Genomic DNA, 19,694 nt, shown 5'->3' on the forward strand with positions numbered 1-19,694 from the left:
TTAAGCTGTCCGGACATGTTCCCAACAGAAGCACATATTGCAGTCCTCCTGATGTGTCCAATGGCTTTCTCTCTAATGCTAGTTCACCTGTGAGACTGCGTAGTAGCGAAAGACTACTTCTGTTCCAAGTAGATTCCGCTAATCTGTTCCTCCTTCCTTTTTGTGAGCTCGCTCTCACTGGCTGTTCTCTGTGATGCTCTTCCATTCTTTTCTTCCATGCTTTCCCTGTTCCTCCCCGTTTCCTTTCCCATCCTGTTTGCCTCTTCTGCTGTCCTGTTTCCCAGTTATTTTGTTGAAATGCAGTTAGATGGGGGGATAATGTAGTAGTCTCTCCTTATGCTTCATTCTGTATGGAATGCTCACCCCACGTGTGCACTTGGTGTGGGCATTCCACAACAGAACTTAGAACTTTGGGATTTGAATGCTGGACAGTTGTTTCTTGTGTCCCCCCATCTCCTGTGAGTCATCCACTACACTTTCCCTCTCTAACCAGTTTCTGCTGTGCCACATTAAATTCAGAATAGTATTTTATGCTTTTGAGCTAGTGAATTACTGGGCTGCAAGGTGGGAAGGCAAGAAGCTGCTTCTTTCCAAAATATTTTTTCCCATTTTCATCCTTCTGAGAATTGCCACCTAATTAGCCGCTGAGCCCTCATGGAAAAGTGCTTCATGTAAATCTGATAAAGGACATGGTAGAAGAGTACAACAGTTGAAGACAAGCGAGAAGAAGGCACCAACGCAATAGTCTCTCAAACCCTATTTACACCCACAAAGAAGATGGTATTTCTAAGGTGCTCATAAAGCCAACTGTGATCATTTCCTACTTACATTAAAGACTTCAAACAATTTTATAGCAACTCTTGTTACCTTTCGCCTTTGGTGTGGCGTGATGTGTTTCGTTTTTTTCCTTCTTGTGATCTAGAAACAAATGGCTATCATAAATATCCTAATTCAAATTTTTAGGTAGTCTTTTTTCATGGTAAGCATTCGACATGGCAGAGCTTTTTGAGATAATTGCATATCATCAAGTACTGTTTAGGTTTACCTAGCAATATTGGTGACTTTATATTGGTGACTTTTTTTAAATCCACTCAGTATCATAGCTTTATTACTTGGCTTCCTGGCCTTGTAATTTTACAGCACACATATTCAAGTAATGCTCTCCCATTTAAAATCAACACAACATATTTCATAATTGCAAAATGCTGATTGCCAAGCAACAACTTCAAAATATCTGATTCACAAGTCTTCTTACTGGCTGTTATTCAGCATAATGAATGGTGGTCAAAAGGGATATTATTTGCTTCTATAAACAAAAATCCCACAAAAATCATGACCTTACTCGCTCCAAACCGCAACCACGTTCATGTAATGCCTATGTTGGATAATTCATGTAATGGTATTCAATATACAGTTTATAAGCAGCTGCTCTTAAGCTAGAGTCTTTAAAATGAAATAGAAACACCACTGACCGAGACAATACCTCAACAGTCAGATACTATAGTACCATTACATAGCGATGAGAGGTGATGTAAGTGGGGTTGAGGATTGGTGTGTTATAGAGAAATTGTCATTGGCGCTTGAAGATGTGAATTTGCATCTCAAGACACTGTCTATAGTCCTGGAAAGTGAGGTGATGTTTCTCCAGCACATCACCACATTCATCACAGTATTTAAATTATGTATAGCAAAGACGTAGAAATGATTTGATGAAATCTGTGCAAATATGCCACATACTATCATTGGCTAGTAACTTGAGAATTACAAGGATAAAGAAAGGGAGAACATTCTTAGAACCACATGCTGACATGCCAGTGTCCGGCTTGAGAATACCTCTCTTGGAATCCAACCAGAATACCTCTCTTGGGATCCAACCAGCTAGCCCATCAATTATCAATAATGACGTTGTCCACTCAAGATCTACAGGTATCCTATCATAGTAATGTGACACTACACAAAGGGGTAAGTAGAAATACTTATTTATTGTTTTTCTTATTAAAATAAGATAGGCACATCCCCAGCTGCAGGCACTGGGTGAGACACTGAGTTCTCTCAGCGAACGTTCTAATGCCACCTTCAGTGACGTTACAAGGTGGTACCAACCAGGGAGGGGAAGGAGGGGGGGAACCGGGGAGAGCTGTACCAGTGGGAGGTTACAACACCTCTTCCTCCCACCAGGAAAACACAATCGAGTATAAGAACATAGATACGTGGCTAGGGAAAACTCTTCTGGAGTGTAGACACTTATATTTTTTGAAAATCTTTATGCCACTCTGGGGTTTTGCGGAACCTGGTGCTTCTTCTCAAACTGTGCTGATCACACACGTCTTCTCTCCCCTCAGCACGCTTGTGAACCCCAAGTTCAGCACTGGATTTCCCCGGGGCTACTCTGTCCATACTCCATTTCTTTCCATTCTCCAAGGTTACCATGTTTTTATGCACATCTCTTATTCTTTCAGGCGCAAAGTACTTATCTCCTTTCCTACCCAAGCCATCCGGCTTCCTTATGTGCACCAACTGTCCCTCTCTCAGCACCCTTTCCCTGGCTCCCCACTTTCGGTCGTACCATTTTTTGTACTTGTCCTGACGTGACCCAACATCCCTTCTGAAATCCTCTTTGTTCACTCTGACCGGTTCTTTGGGGAATAACCAGTTGGGAGACAACTTGGACCCCCCTTTTCTCCCTCTCAATAATTCGAAGGGGGAGTAACCTGTGCTGAGACTAGGTGTTGTGTGTTATGACCAAAGCATGTCTTTTAAGGCCTGTTCAACTGATAAATCTGACCTCCTAGCAATTTGTATGCACTCCTTTAACATCCTATTGGCTCTTTCTACTTTACCATTGGCTTTAGGGCAGTATAGGGGTGTACGAACATGGTTGACTGGCAGTTCAGCAAGGAAGACTTTCATTTCCTCCGACACCAGTTGCACACCGTTGTCAGTGATTAACGTGGAGGGAATCCCTTCTTTAGAGAAGGTGTCTCCTAAAAATCCAATTATAGCCTTAGTGTCAATGGTGTGAACCAGTTTATGTGTTATCCAATTTGAATAATAGTCGATTCGTACTAGAAGGTAGGCATCTTGAGAACTCTTAATTTGGAGGGGCCCTGTGATGTCCAATCCCAACTTGTCCCAGGGTACTTCAGGAACCTGCACAGGCGTGAGGGGTGCTCGCCTGATTGTCCTAGACTTATCACTGAGCCCACACGCATAACACTCCTTAACCTTCTCTTCCATTAACTGATCCATTTTTGGAAACCAATACTCAGCTCTCATTTTTGCCTTACATAAACTTCTGCCCAAGTGTCCTTCATGAGCAAGATCCAAAATTTGATTTAACATACTTGCAGGGGGAACAATCTTCCCAGACTTATACAAGTTATTACATTCAATAGACAGGTCATCTTTAACATTCCAAAACGGTTGCAAATCCTCTGACAAATTTTTACATTTGCTTGGCCAACCGTGGACGACCAATTTCTTGACTTTTAGTATTACGTCATCTTTACCCATCTCAGTGTTCCACAGATCCATCACAATAGCTGGCTGTCTTAACTCCATTACAAAGTTTTTTTCCTTGATTTCTTTCCTTTTCTCCCTTACTGGGGCCCTTGACAAATAGTCCGCAACTTTGTTTTGAGGACCTGGGACATGCACCATTTTGAAATTGTACCCTTGTAGGCCTATACACCATTTGGCAATCCTGGGCGTCATACTCTCGATCGCTTGTTTACTGTACAACGACAATAAAGGTTTGTGGTCTGTGTGTATCTTGAAAGGGATGCCCCACACATAGAACTTGAAGTGTTTAACTGCCCAAAACACAGCTAGGGCCTCTTTTTCCACCGTTGAGTAATTCTGCTCTGACTCTGTAAGTGTCCTAGAGGCGAAAGCCACCACATTGATTGTAGAACCAAGTCTTTGAGCTAACGTGGCCCCAACTCCTCTGGCACTAGCATCAGTGAAAAGTATTGTGTCTTTATCCACTTGAAATTTTCCTATGTATGGCACAGAAATGATTGCTTTCTTTATTTCCTCTAAAGCTGTGCTCTGTTCCTGACCCCAAACAAACTCAACATCCTTCTTGACCAAGTCTCTGATAGGTTGTGACACCATCGCAAAGTTCCTAATGTACTTTGACATGTACTCTGCCAACCCTAGGAACGCCATTAACCCTTCTTTATTAGACGGAACTGGAGCACTTCTTACAGCATCCACAAGATCAATTTTAGGTTTTATTCCTTCTTCTGAAATTGTATGCCCCAGATAGTCCACTGATGACACACCAATTTTGCATTTGCTTTTCTTTGTCTTGAAACCTACTTTCCTCAGCTCCTCTAACACAGTGCGTGCATTGCTGTTTTGTTCCAACTCGTTGGAACCATAGATCAATACATCATCCTGAAAGCACAGTGTTTTAGGACAATCTTTCAACACATGCTGCATTGCCCTCCGAAATGCTGAGGCTGCCGATGCCAAACCAAATGGCATTCTCAAAAATGTTAAATTGCCAAAAGGGGTGGTAAAGGCAGTCAATAGCTGAGAATCAGGATGTAGCCTGATCTGGTAATACGCAGAGAATAAGTCTAAAACAGTGAAGAACTTTGCCCCATGTATAGTACTCAACATCTCATTTATTCTTGGTAATGGGTGCCTGCCCACTAGAATATTGGCATTTAAAGACCTGAGGTCCACACACAACCTAAGACTCCACCCCCCATCCTTAGTTGTGATAACAATGGGCGCCAACCAGGTTGAACACTCAACCTCCTGTATAACTCCTTGAGTTATCAATTTATTAATTTCAACTTTTAATTGCTCCCTCATCATCAAAGGAATGGAGCGTGTTTTATGCATAACAGGGACAGCCCCTTCCTTCAAAACAATTCTGTGCATATAGTTCTTCAATAAACCTAAATTCTCATTGAAAACATCAGAAAATTCTTCTAACAAGGCTGTTCCTATGGTCGGTGGCTCTATCAACATAACCTGTTCATGATTGTTGGGATCTAGTTTGATCCCCAACTCCTTCTGATGCCTCCAGCCTAACAAACATGAACCCTGTCTGGCCACATACACCTTGCCTACTGTGTGCCTGTCTTTAAATGTTATCCTCATTCTTGCCATACCTTCCAATTGTATTTCACCTTTATTGTAACCTTTAGGACAAATGTCAGCTTTCTCCAATTCCAATCTCCCCTCACCAAATTTCTCCTCTAGCATTTTTATGTCTATTAAGGTGAAAGGGGAACATGAATCTGTATACACTTTACATTTTTGGCCATCCAAGCCTATTTCACAACTAGGATAAAGAATATCCTCCTCAGTTTCAGAATCCTTAATTTGGAAGATAAAGGTTTTCCCTTCCGCCCTTTCTTCTTCTGGATTTTCTACCATATGCACCTTTGGACCAAAAACGTTACAAAACTTAGCAAAGTGCCCTTTTCTATTGCATTTCCTGCAGGTCATATTTTTAACTGGACACTTCCAATTGTTTGCCAGATGGTTGGCACTGCCACACCTAAAGCATTGTAATCCCTCCACCTTCTTCTTAACTTCCTCTCTACCTTTGTTTCCAATTTTACACACAGCCTCATCACCTCCATTAGTTTTGGACACATTTTTTTCCCTCGCATTCTCTTTCCCTCTCATATCTCTCATACAATGAGCCGTGTGTTCAAGCCCTTTAGCTATGCTGATCGCTTGCTCTAGATCAGGATTACGTGTTAGAAGCTCCTCTTGTACCTTGTGATCGTTGGTGCATCTAACTAATTAGTCCAAAATGAGGGAATCTGTTAAAGTCCCAAATTCGCAGGTGGCTGACATATCTCTTAAAACTGCGATATATGAAGAGACTTTTTCCTCTTTATTTTGGATTCACTTGAAAAATGTATGTCTCTCTAAGACGACATTAACTTTCACCTTGAAGTGTTCTCCTAGTTTCTTTAAAGTATATTCATATACATCACCTACATGTTCTTCCTCTAAAGGTTCATCATCTAATAATCTACCTGTGATATCTTCAAAAACCTTTCTTCCTTGAATCCCTAAATTGTGTAGTTGGATGTGTTGCTTCCTAACACATGAATAGTTTCTTCCCGCTATGGCAATTAAATACGATTTGAAAATACCCTCCCACCTTTTCCAGGGAATGTCAGGTTCCCCTAATTCATTCAGGAAAGGTGGTGGTTGAGACATACCAGAGAATGCCATGTTAAATATAAGGAGGAAGACAAAATAACTGGTGAGCAATTGCAATTTAAGTAAAGGAACACAGGGAATATACCCCCTCCAGCACCACAGTAGAAGTTTCCCACAACAGCTCATAGAAGTTTACACTGAATAGAAGAACATTCCCCAGCCAGAGTTTTTTAAGCCATAAACTCTCTCTTCTGTCTAAAAAACAAAAGCTAGAGGCTTATTTTGGGGTATTTATTCACTGAACTCGATGTACTTTGTAGCGTTCTAGTTGTCACGTCACGTCGACGTGACGCACGGCGGCCATGTTGGCGCCGGATGTGCGCGCGCATGATTAGCGCGCTGTACTAGCACCGGAGCAGAGCGCCGGCCGGCGCTCCTCGGACGAGCTCATTTAATATATGAATAAACGTGCACAGTACTGCCACCACAGTCTCAGTGTCATCATTGGATAACTTTACAGTGGCGACGAGGTCGGGACAACGACCAGACCGACGCTGGGAGCACAGGAAGGAGCACCAACCACGTGGCTCCCACGAGGCACAGGGACACCAGGCCCATCCAGCACCAGCAAGGTACACCTGGAGCAGCAAGGGTGGGGACACTCCGCAAACGACCCCAGTGAACGCAAAGAGGCAGTGAGGTACCCGAGGAGCGTGGCAGTGCCACAACACAGCAGCAAAGCGGCATAAAGGCCAGAGAGACAGCAAATACCCACAGCAGCCGTAGCACACGAGCTACCCTCCGGCATACCACGCACAGGGAGCGCTGCGCTGGCTACTAAAGAGGAGGAAGGGGGGTCTAGCGACAAGAGCCCCCAGAGGAACAAGCACACAGGAGAAGAAAACAGCACCCCAGGCAGCCCCCCAGAAAAAATCGCTGACGGGACAGGCGGTAAGGAAGTGAAGATGAGTACCCAGGCGGGATACGCAATAGCACCGGTACAATTCCTACCGAAGCCCGGAGAGCCTCTAATGAAGTGGGAGGACTGGAAGGAGTATATAGATAACTTTATAGGGGTCCTAGAAGATGAAAATGAAGAAAAATTCACCCCCCAGAGAAAGAAACGGATCTTATTATTAAATCTAGGACCAGAAGGACTGAGAATATACAAGAGTCTAGTACCGAAAAAGAGAGAAGATACAGACAAAGAGGTATATGCACACGCGGTGGAGGATCTGGACGAAAGGTATCGCCCCACCATGTGTGTGTCAGTGGATAGATATAACTTCCAACAAAGGAAACAAAAGGCGGGAGAAACCATCGAAGAGTATGTAGCAGCATTGAGAAAACTGGCAGCCACGTGCAAGTACGCGCTGTGGGAGGACGAATTCATAAAAGACCAGGTGGTCATGCATACCACGAGTGCAAATGTACAGGACAAATTGTGGGCGAGTGGTGATACCACGCTTAAAGATGTGTTGGTGATAGTGAAGAGAGCAGAACTTGCAAAGAGATGCGCCAATGCAACCAAGAAAGAGGTAGCCACTCCCACCATGGTGAACAGAATACAGGAGGAAGATCACCGTAAAGACCAAAGACACAAGCAACCACTAACCAAAGGAAGCAGCAGATGGCAAGGGAAACCGGCGAGCAGTGAGAACAAGAAAACGTGCTACAGGTGCGGAAGCTGGTCCCATGAAGCCCATGACAGAAAATGTCCAGCATTTCGGGCCAAATGCCTACACTGTGGCATTGTAGGTCACTTCGAGAAGGTATGTCGGAAGAAACAGCAGAAGGGAATGGTGAAATACGTGGACCAGAGTGAAGAAGACCCCGAGGAAGTCACGGAGGAAGAAGTGGTCACCGTCTTATGTATATACGATCAAGTGTTGAGCGTGGACAGCAAGAGATCTACCAAACCAGTCCTAGACTTGTCCATAGGCGGCATCACCATCACAGTTGTGGCAGACACGGGATCCCCATTCACCATCGTGCAAAGAGCAGTGTGGGAAGAAGAATTCCAACCCAAGTTAGGCCCAGAACTGGAGAAACTTGACATACGGCCAGTCACTTACAACGGAGATCGCATTCCCATGTTAGGATTCCGACAACTATTGTTCGAGTTTAGAGGCCGATCGGCGTGGTGCAAGCTATATGTTGCAGAGAAAGGACCCTCCGTCCTAGGATGGCTAGACCAGGGTGATCTCGGCATAAAACTCGACCCCGGAGGAAAGGAACAAATTCTCCTCACAGAACAGGAGGAATGGCCAGACTTGAACAGATGGAAGAGGAACTACCCGAAGGTGTTCGGGGGCACGGTAGGAAGAATGGAGAAATTCCAACACAGAATAGTGCTTAAGGAAGGAGCCATTCCAGTGGCACACAAGGCGAGGAATGTGCCCATCGCAGTGAGAGAAGCGGTCCAGACAGAACTCCAAGACCTGGAAAGGAAGGGCATCATAGAGCCAATTACCTGCGCCGAATGGCTAGCGCCCTTGGTAGTAGTAATGAAACCCAACGGGAAGGTCAGGCTCTGTGTGGACCTGAGAGAACTCAATAAAAACATAGTAGTGGAGAAATTTCCCCTTCCCAGGATAGAGGAGATGTTGGCAAAGACCAGAGGGGTTCAGTGGTACTCCACCATCGACCTCACGTCAGCATACCATCAGGTGGCACTGCACCCGGACAGCAAAAGCCTAACGTCGTTCATTACCCCATTTGGGTGTTACAGATTTTGTCGCATGCCGTTTGGGCTGGCCTCGGCGGCAGCCGTCTTTCAAAAAATGATGCACCACCTATTCAGAGGCTGTGAAGACGTCCAGTACTTCCAGGACGATATCCTGGTGATGGGAAGAGACAGAGGAGATCATGACCGGAAACTGGAGAAAGTACTGCAAACATTGGAAGCCAAAGGTCTTACGGCAGAGTGGTCGAAGTGTCGGTTGGGCCTACAATCGTTGACATACTTAGGCCACGAAATCGGAATACAGGGGATCACGCCCAAGGCGGAGAACGTGAAGGCCATTGCAGAGGCACCGCCCCCCAAGAACAAGGAGGAAGTCAGGTCGTTCCTGGGAATGGCGGAGTACTATAGCAAATTTGTGGTACACTTCGCCTCCAAAACCTACAACATGAGACTGCTTACCCGTGAAAGCACGGCGTTCCAGTGGACACCAGAAGCCCAAGCAGAGTTTGAAGTCATCAAAAAGGAGATCTCAGGAGCCATACCGCTCAAGGGGTACGATCCACAAGGCATCACCGTGCTCATCACCGACGCCAGCGACAAGGGCCTAGGCGCAGTCCTCATGCAAGACCGAGGAAGAGGAGACATGGAGACCATCAGCTTCGCCTCCAGGGCGGTGACAGAGACTGAAAGCAAATACAGTGTCATCGAAAAGGAGATGCTAGCGGTAGTGTGGGCCACGACGAGGTTCCGGCAATTCTTATGGGGCACCCGATTCCTGCTCAAGACGGACCACAAGCCGTTAGTGAAGGTACTAACATCGTGCGGACATGCCAGCGCCACACCCAGGATATCGAAAATGTCATTAAAACTCCTGGAATTCAGATATGATGTAGAGTACATCCCAGGGAACAAGAATCGAGTGGCGGACTACCTGAGCCGTGCCGCAGCCATGGAGCCTGGTGAGGAGGATCCGGCAGATGGAGGGGAATTGGTGGCGCTCATAGAAGACCAAGAGAAGGTAATTAGCCTACAGGAATGGATGGAGGCGTACGAGGAAGATCCCGACATCAAAGATGTAAGGGTGCACATCATACGAGGTTGGCCAGAGAAGAGAAAAGTGAGGCCAAACCTCAAACCATTTTATGAGGTGAAAGAAGAATTGTCAGTAGGAGACAAGGGCATCTTCATCTACCGCGGAGACAAGGTAGTTCCCCCAAGAAATCTCATCAACAAATTGCTGGATCTATTACATGAAGGCCATCTGGGAATAGGAAAGCTCAAGGCCCGAGCGAAGCAAAATTACTGGTGGCCAGGAATGGACGTGAGAGCAGAGAGGCATGTCAGAGAGTGTTCCCAATGCCAAGGGGCCGACAAAACATTGAGACCACTACGTCCAGCTCTAGGAAAATTTGACAATCCCTTAAATCCATGGGAAGAGTTGTCCATAGACATCCTTGGACCGGTGCTGGATGACCAGAGCACTCAGAATTATGTATGCGTCATCATAGACCGTTATTCCAAGTGGCCAGAGATCAAAGTGAGTGAATCCATGGACACGGAGAACATTCTAGAGTTTCTGTCCGAAACGTTCACTCGTGAAGGAATTCCTAAGTCCATCTTAAGTGACAATGGACCTCAGTTCAGGTCGGAAAAATTGAACCAATTCATGGAAAGGAATGGCATCTCCATAAAGCACACAGCCATCTACCATCCAGCGGGAAATGGCCTAGTCGAAAGATTTAACAGAGTAGTGATGGGAGCCATACAAGCGGCTATTTCTAACAACAAAGACTGGAAGAGAGCGTTGGAGAATATGGTATGGGCCTACAGAATAACCCCCACAGGTACGGGGTACAGCCCGTTTCAAATATTGAGAGGACGTGAGCCCTTCACGCATGACAACAGGGTCTGGAAGGAGAAGGTGGTAACCAGTGAGTGGTCTCCGGCCGTAGTAAGGGCCAATCTGGAAAGAGCACAAGCCATCTACACCAACAACTACAACAAACGCAGGAACGTGAAGGACACTCAACTGGAAAGAGGAGAGTGGGTAAGAGTGAAACTAGCCACATTACAAAGAAAAGGAGATAGCAAATATAGCAAACCCTTGCAAGTCAAGGAAGTATATGATCGAGCGGCTCTGCTCAGCGACGGGAAGGTGTGGTCGCAGGACCGCATGGCCAGGTGCAACAAGATAATGAGGTGGGGACGATGGTCTTCAGAAGGCGTGGATATGGATGACGTGATTGGAGAAGAGAAGCCCAGTGGAAGTGAGCAAGAGGACGGAGCAAGTGCTAGAGAAGAGCAAGGAGGTGAGGAAGGAAATGAGACTCAGAGAGCAGAGATGGACGTGTTGGGTGGTAATACCAATGATGAAGGAGCAGTGAGCGGAGGAGCAGGAGATACAGAAATGCAGGGGCAAGGTGCCCGAGAGAACATTGGCAGGATGACCCGGAGAGGCAGACAAATTGTAAGGCCTGCCCGATTTCGAGACTTTGAGCTGGACTGCGAACTGTAAGTGACTGATCTTGGGTTTGGTAAAAGGGGGAGATATGTAGCGTTCTAGTTGTCACGTCACGTCGACGTGACGCACGGCGGCCATGTTGGCGCCGGATGTGCGCGCGCATGATTAGCGCGCTGTACTAGCACCGGAGCAGAGCGCCGGCCGGCGCTCCTCGGACGAGCTCATTTAATATATGAATAAACGTGCACAGTACTGCCACCACAGTCTCAGTGTCATCATTGGATAACTTTACATACTTCATTTGTTTCCTGTGAGAAAAATGAGTCCTTCCTTTATTCTGGTGAAAGACTGCTCGACACGCCTCACTGAGAAAAAGAAGGTGGGAACCTCAGAAACAAACACCACGTAGTGGATCTGATCCTTCGTGTTTCTAGTTCCTACCATGGACGCTCACTCCGTGCTCCTTAAACATTGAAGAATAATTCCAGCTGAGCCTTCCCAACGTCGAAAGACTTTTAATTGGACACCGGCAGATACGCTGTTAACAATGAGCCACTTGGGACAGACCCTGTGAGGCGTTAGATTATCACGTCAGACTGGTACATATACAGGAACACAGGAGAAAGCTCGGCGCCAATCTGCACTGTCAACTAGCCTGAGGACACTGTATTAAGGCTTCTCTTATGCGGCTGCGAAAGTCCAGCGGTAGTGTTGCAACTAACTGCCACTCTTCAGACACTACCTCCACACAGGCAAAGCCGTACGTTCTGTCAAAAAAACGCTTCCCTCAGGGAAGCTTTTCCGTGACACGGTGCTTTTAAATTCACTACTCACAGCAAACCCTTTACTGTTGCAGGAAATTCAGTTGGCCAAAACATCAGCCACATTTTCCCCTGTAGGGTTTTTTTCCGGTTCACACAAACAAGTGAGCACACTAGCTGTCAGCGCTTGCTAAGTGGCACAATAGAAGTGTTCAAAGGGATACCTCCGGCCCTTCACAGAAGCAGTGATTAATCTTCACCACGGCACCGGTGTAACGTAATGGCCCAGCAGTCCTCTTGCAAGACTCACGCTCTGCTCACCCATCAGGACGCCTCACACGGCCACGAACAGCAGCTGGTACTTAAGATCCTCCGAAAACGGCAGGCCACAGGCGCTGAACTGTTCTTCATAAATTACAGTTTGCCTGCAGACATCGTTTCTCAGGGAGAGATGTGCCGCTGTCCCTGTCACAGCATCCCGTCCTCGTCGCCACCAAGATTGTGTAGTAATGTGACACTACACAAAGGGGTAAGTAGAAATACTTCTTTATTGTTTTTCTTATTAAAAATAAGATAGGCACATCCCCAGCTGCAGGCACTGGGTGAGACACTGAGTTCTCTCAGCGAACGTTCTAATGCCACCTTCAGTGACGTTACAAGGTGGTGCCAACCAGGGAGGGGAAGGAGGGGGGGAATCGGGGAGAGCTCTACCAGTGGGAGGTTACAACACCTATGCTTGTACGTAGACAAAACTTGAAGCACTTCAACAATCAAAAGGCCTAACCTAATGTAAAAAACAACAGACAGACAGATAAAAAAACAATTTCTTACTTCATGCTTCAAACCCTATGGAAATACTCCGTTTTTATAGAAGGTTGCACCATGCAACTAAGGATTGCTCCAGTGACAGCATCAATGAGATTAACCATATGCGGTTTTATGGCAGCACCAGAACTTTATGTGAATTATATTCAGAGTATACACCATAAACATCAGAAAAGAGTGACAATCGAGACATATGTTTGACTGTCTAAGAAAGACATTGGGCTCACCCTCGATAGAGCTCCTAATGTCCTAGATCCTTTCATACAGGTGTACATCAGGAGGGTTCAGAGGTGTGATATGTGGTTATTACCAGAATATATCACACACCTTTTCTTCGGTGTCTGATGACAGACCTTCAGGCTCTCCTGGCAACAAACCTTATCCAATGACTATTCAGAGGAAATCTTCTTCAGGGACTACTATTATAAGAGTCTCATGGAAGCTTGCTCTAACTTTGGATTCTACAAAGTACTTTGGGTTGGTAACTTGTTGCTGATAGCCAAGATTGGCCTTTTCTAACATTCAATGTCAGCTGAAATCATCCTTCACTGAATGATGCTATCATTGTGGATATGAATGATCTTGTGAGGAAGAAAATTTTCCAAGCTCAGTTATGCCTAAAATCTTAGTTTGATGCTAGAAAAAGATCCTTTCCACATACATTTGTTGTTTGAGACACTGTGCATGTGAAGATTCCTATGCCCAGTAAGAAAGGGGATGCTAAATTCTCTAATCCCACGGTTGTGGACATGCTGTCAGAATGTAAATGCATATTGACTCTTGTATAGCGCATTACTCACCCGCAAGGGTCTCAAGGCACTTGTACGAATACCGCTGTGGAACCCATCCTGGCTTTCCCTGTGAGGCGTCCACTCCTGGGGACCCCCAAGGTGGAGGCCAGGCATCCTTAGCATTGTGGGGGCTGTTGTGGAGATTAAGCAAGCTATTGCCCAGAGTTGCAGAGTGGGACTCCATGATTGGAATAGGCACCGAGGCAAGAATTATCAGGCCCGTGGAATTTTTAGCCCAAGACCCGCCGAGGCGAGGAATTGAACCCTGGTCCCAGGTTAGACCTCTGCATCATGGTCTGCCACTCTAACCATTGAGCCACACTTCTCCACTGGTGAACAACAACAAATATTGGTGGAACATGTCCAGAGTTGTTAAGCTGTCTGGACATGTTCCCAACAGTAGCTCATATTGCAGTCCTCCTGATGTGTCCTATGGCTTTCTCTCTAATGCTCGTTCACCTGTGAGACTGCGTAGGAGCGAGAGACTATGTTCTGTTCCAAGTAGATTTCGCTAATCTGTTCCTCCTACCTTTTTGTGAGCTCGCTCTCACTAGCTGTTCTCTTTGATGCTTTTCCATTCTTTTCTTTCTTCCATGCTTTTCCTTTTCCTCTACGTTTCCTTTCCCTTCCTGTTTCCCTCTTTTGCTGTCCTGTTTCCCAGTTATTTTGTTGAAATGCAGTTAGAGGGCGGATAATGTAGTAGTCTCCCTTGTGTTTCATTCTGTATGGAATGCTCACCCCACGTGGGTACTTGGTTTCAGCATTCCACAACAGAACTTAGAACTTTGGGATTTGAATGCTGGGCAGTTGTTTCTTGTGTCTCCCCGGTGCCGGCTGCTGCCCAGTCCCTGTCAGGAATAAAGCTTACCTGTCAATTCATCCGCCCATCTCAACCGAGTTATTCAGTACACTTTCCCTCTTTAACCAGTTTCTGCTGTGCCACATTGATTCAGAATAGTATTTTATGCTTTTGAGCTAGTGAATTACTGGGCTGCAAGGTGGGAAGGCAAGAAGCTGCTTCTTTCCAAAATATTTTTTCCCATTTTCATCCTTCTGATCATTGCCACCTAATTAGCCGCTGAGCCCTCATGGAAAAGGGCTTCACGTACATCTGATAAAGGACATGGTAGTAGAGTACAACAGTTGAAGACAAGCGAGAAGAAGGCACGAACGCAATAGTCTCTCAAACCCTATTTACACCCGCAAAGAAGATGGTCTTTCTGAGGTGCTCATAAAGTCAAATATGATAATTTTCTGCCTATATTAAAGACTTCAAACAATTTTATAGCAACACTTGTTACCTTTCGCCTTTGGTGTGGCTTGATGTGTTTCGTTTTTTTCTTTCTTGTGATCTGGAAACAAATGGCTATCATAAATATCCTAATTCAAACTTTTAGGTAGTCTCTTTTTCATCATAAGCATTCGACATTTCAGAGCATTTTGAGATAAACACATATCATCAAGTACTGTTTAGGTGTACGTGGCAATATTGGTGACTTTATATTGGTGACTTTTTTTAATCCACTCGGTACAATAGCTCTATTACTTGGCTTCCTGGCCTTGTAATTTTACAGCACAAATATGCAAGTATAGCCCTCTCATTTGAAATCAACACATCTTTAAGAATTGCAAAGTGCTAATTTGAAAAGCAAAAACTTTAAAACTGATTTTAAATGTTTAAGCTGTCTGTAGGAGCAGTTATAAATATCCAAGTCTAGTAGAAATAGACTTAAGTGTCGACTCTGCAGGCATTACCAATAATATTATATCTCACAATGGGCCATATGTATGAAGGAACCAATTTGCGATTCTGTAATGGCGATTTTTAAGAAATCGCTATTTCAGAATCGCAAAATGGTATGTATCAAGAAAAACGCATTTTTTTAGCGATTTCTTGATATTCCTTAATTGCGAATTCGCAATTAAGGAAAACTTTCCAATTCATTTCTATGGGCCAGGAGGCCCATAAGAAGGAATGGGAATTTTTTCTCAATTTGCGATTCGCAATTTGCAAATCGCAAATTGAGAATAATTTCAAGGGTGCAGGGATGTCCAAAGGACACCCTGTTGCACCCCTGAAATAAGCATAGGTGCACAAGTGGTGCACTTACATGCCCTAAGGGCATGTATGTGCGTCACATGGCACTTTGAAAAATGCAAAAATGTGCATTTTTCAAGGAATTCGCAACTTACCACCAACTAGAAGTTGGTGGTAATTTGTGATTCCTTAAGGCCATTTAGCAAATTTTCTGGTCTTGTAATTTTACAGCACAAATATGCAAGTATTGCCCTCCCATTTGAAATCAACACATCTTTAAGAATTGCAAAGTGCTGATTTGAAAAGCAAAAACTTTAAAACTGATTTTAAATGTTTAAGCTGTCTGTAGGAGCAGCTATAAATATCCAAGTCTAGTAGAAATAGACTTAAGTGTCGACTCTGCAGGCATTAGCAATAATATTATACCTCATAATGGGCCATATGTATCAGGGAACCAATTTGCGATTCTGTAATAGCGATTTTTAAGAAATCGCTATTTCAGAATCGCAAAATGGTATGTATCAAGAAAAATTCATTTTTTTTGCGATTTCTTGATATTCCTTAATAGCGAATTCGCAAATTGCGAATTCGCAATTAAGGAATACTTCTCCATTAATTTCTATGGGCAAGAAGGCCCATAGGAAGGAATTGGAATTTTTTCTCAATTTGCGATTCGCAATTTGCTAATCGCAAATTGAGAATAATTTCAAGGGTGCAGGGGTGTCCAAAGGACACCCTGTTGCACCCCTGAAATAAGCATAGGTGCACATGTGGTACACATACATGCCCTAAGGGCATGTATGTGCGTCACATGGCACTTTGAGAAATGCAAAAATGTGCATTTTTCAAGGAATTCGCAACTTACCACCAACTAGAAGTTGGTGGTAATTTGCGATTCCTTAAGGCCATTTAGCACATTTTTTTGCCTTCTTACATTGTATTTAAGGAATCGCAAAATTTGCTATTCCTTAAATGCAATCGCAAAATAAGGAATCGCAAATTTTGCGATTCCCTATTTTGCATTGGATTTTCCTTCATACACATCATTTTGCGAATTCGCATTCGCAAAGGCCGAAATTCTGCTAATTTCGGCCTTTGCGAATGCAAATTTTAATGATACATATGGCCCAATGTGTTTTCCCAACAAATTGGTAATTTTGATTGAAACTCTGATAACAATGCATGCCTTCAGTTGCAGGAAAGATACCCATTGATTGTTGATGATGTTCAAAAGGTGCGCCTTTGAAAAACATTTTCACTTTTCCTTCTACTTTAGTGCATATTTTCAATAGTGCTATCCTTTACCAATAATTGATATCAATGGGGTATTTCACAGGGAATGTATGCGTAGGTGAAGTAGTACTACAGGAGTATTGCTTTCTGTACACCTAATTCCTGTGAGAATTGAGCCCTTAATCTTAAACTAACCCTAATATAAATGTTTTGGTTTTTTTAAACTTCCATTTTTAACACTTTAGGAGCGTCGAACGTTCAGCGCCCAGTGCTGAACGTTCGAATAACGGGTGCGGCCCCGTCAGCCAACGGTCGTGCGCAGCACTGGCAAGGTAGTGCTCGCGACGACCGTTGGCCGACGGCAGCACTTAAAGGGTTAATGTTCAATCTTTTTGTACACATATTCCTAATTGCCTTTCTGAACTGTTCCTAAGAAAATGTGTATAAATACATCAGATTGAAATGTCTATTTGTAAATAAAATCTTCCTAAGGAAAAACATTTTCCCTGTGGAGAAATCCATCCAAGCAAAAAACACGGATGGCTGAAAATATGTTCCACTCCATTTAGACATATACTTGACCTTATTCTGGAGCAGTTGTATGCATTTAAAGTAGGTGAAATGCTCCACTGGAAATGTCTGTATATCCACAAATTTACTAGTGTTTGCAGTTTTTTAATGGCCTCCTCTGTGCCCCAGAATAGGAACGCCCATACTTCCATGTTTAAACCTTCACTTACAACAGTGGAAAATCTGCACTTTAAAATTATAAATACAACTCTTTAGTCTTACAAGTGTTTCATACACCTTGTCATTCACTATTTTGTGTATGACAACACAATTTTCTAATCGTAGATGTTTTTCGTGCATACCTTTGACAGTTCTATGTGTCTGATGTTATTACTTCAAGGAAACATGTAGGAATGAATAGGGCAGATGGGACCACAAACAAAAATCAGAACAGGAGAAGATTAGACTTTTGTCGATGTTTTCACTAGAGCTTCTAACAATAAGTGAATATTAGAATGTTATGGTTTATAATGAAATTGATGATGTAGAAGATGAATATTAAATAAAGCTGTCTAAGCATCTCCAGCCCTCTGATCTACTGGCCAGAATAAGCTGAGTACTTCAGCCACACTTTTTGAAGAGATACTAGCAGTGATAGAAGATTGATTCAAGTTTTTTTCATGGAATCTAAAGGGGATGAAAAGAACTATAATGCAAAGCGATTTAGTGGATTTTTTTCTCATGATGACATTTCTTAGTTATAAGAAGCGTGGCATTTGGAAAACATCTGATTCACAAGTCTTCTTACTGGCTGTTATTTAGCATAATGAATGGTGGTCAAAAGGGATATTATTTGTTTCTATAAACAAACATCCCAGGAGAAACTTGACCTTACTCACTCCAAACTGCAACCATGTTCATGTAATGCCTATGTTGGATAATTAATGTAATGGTATTTAATATACAGTTTATAAGCAGCTGCTCTTGAGCTAGTCTTTAAAATGAAAAAGAAACACCACTGACCGAGACAATACCTCTACAGTCAGATATTATAGTACCACTACATAGCAATGAGAGGTGTTGAAAGTGGGTTTGAGGGAGAAGATGGCGGCTGACTGAAGAGCTCAGTCGTGAGCTCCTTGCCCAAGGGAAAACAGCGTGACAATGCCCACCAAGGAACCAAGCATCGGAGAATGAATCCTATGCTTTGGATAGCACTTAGAAGTATTTGAGTTCCCCCAAGCAAGGGAAAACTAAAAAACGGTTGTTTAACTGTACCTGACTGTACCTGACTGCCTGGGGCTCCAGCGATCTGCACTCTAAGGGCGATGGTCTGCCAAACATCACCGAGAAATCGGCGAGGCCAGCTGAGTGCCATCGCACTCATCGCGCTCACCCGCCGTGTAAAAAAGCTTTTGTCCAGACTCGGGGAGCGGTTTGTGAGATCCGCAGGCTCGCTGCTTTACGCTCCACAGAGAGCTCTGAACTCTGAGCTCCAAGCACCGTGGGCTCGGAAATCTACGGGAGAATCGGAGGTGCCTGGCTCCGGGTTCCTGAAGGCTCTGGGATCAGCGCGTGTACGCCGCCTCTGTCATCTCAATCCCGTACCGTCAGGCTCAGGCACAGTCACAAAAGCCGAGAACCGGGGGAAAAGAACACAGAATTAAGGAGGACGCAATGCAGGAAGAAGCCTTTGAGCACTTTATGCATAAAAATGTTACGTATAGTGAATATGTGAAAGTGCCTGTTTGAGATTTCTGTGTATTTGTAAAATTACAGAAAATTGCTGCTTTTGCCTAAAAGCCCTGTTTTGTTCTTTGCTCCACTCACTGTACTGATCTGTATGTGCTTGGGTACAGGCTTGTGCCCACTACGGTGAACTGCTGAAGAAATCCTTTTTCCGTGTATCTTTTAATAAGTAAAGATTGCGACCTCTGTCCGGCTGGACATGTCAAATTGAATATAGAACCGACCGTGGCTATATTTATTTTGTTTGAGTATTTCGCATGCATGGGACCACTGTTGTTTTTGAAATGGACGGTTAAGAGAAGCACTGCTACCGTTGAGGTGAGGAAGGCAGCACTGCGGCGACCACCGAACGTGGTACGTTTGAGGAGGTCTGCCCCATGTCCACTAATCCTGTCAGGTTCCTCTGATGGAGAAAAACTGTGGGTGAATTGTATGACTAAGGACTGGGAGGAAATCAGATTAGAGGGCTCAAATAGACCCGGTCCACCCCGCCAGCTGC

The 19,694-nt window shown here is 44.3% G+C and overlaps 1 protein-coding gene across 50 annotated transcripts in view; it reads right to left on the reverse strand.

The window, feature by feature from the left end:
- Window positions 1–19,694, reverse strand: part of LOC147708230 (uncharacterized) — a 2,035,583-nt gene that overhangs the window by 766,901 nt on the left and 1,248,988 nt on the right. For 47 of the 50 annotated variants that reach the window (XM_086926979.1, XM_086926974.1, XM_086926953.1 and 44 more), the window contains 2 exons: window positions 14,967–15,017; window positions 868–918 (listed from right to left, as the gene is read on the reverse strand). In XM_086926979.1, the coding sequence (XP_086783105.1) occupies window positions 868–918; window positions 14,967–15,017 (102 nt within the window). The remainder of the gene's footprint in view (window positions 1–867; window positions 919–14,966; window positions 15,018–19,694) is intronic. The other 3 variants (XM_086926952.1, XM_086926951.1, XM_086926937.1) reach the window with 1 other exon arrangement.

This window comes from Lissotriton vulgaris, chromosome 6 (assembly GCF_964263255.1).
Source record: "Lissotriton vulgaris chromosome 6, aLisVul1.2, whole genome shotgun sequence".
NCBI lineage: Eukaryota > Metazoa > Chordata > Amphibia > Caudata > Salamandridae > Lissotriton > Lissotriton vulgaris.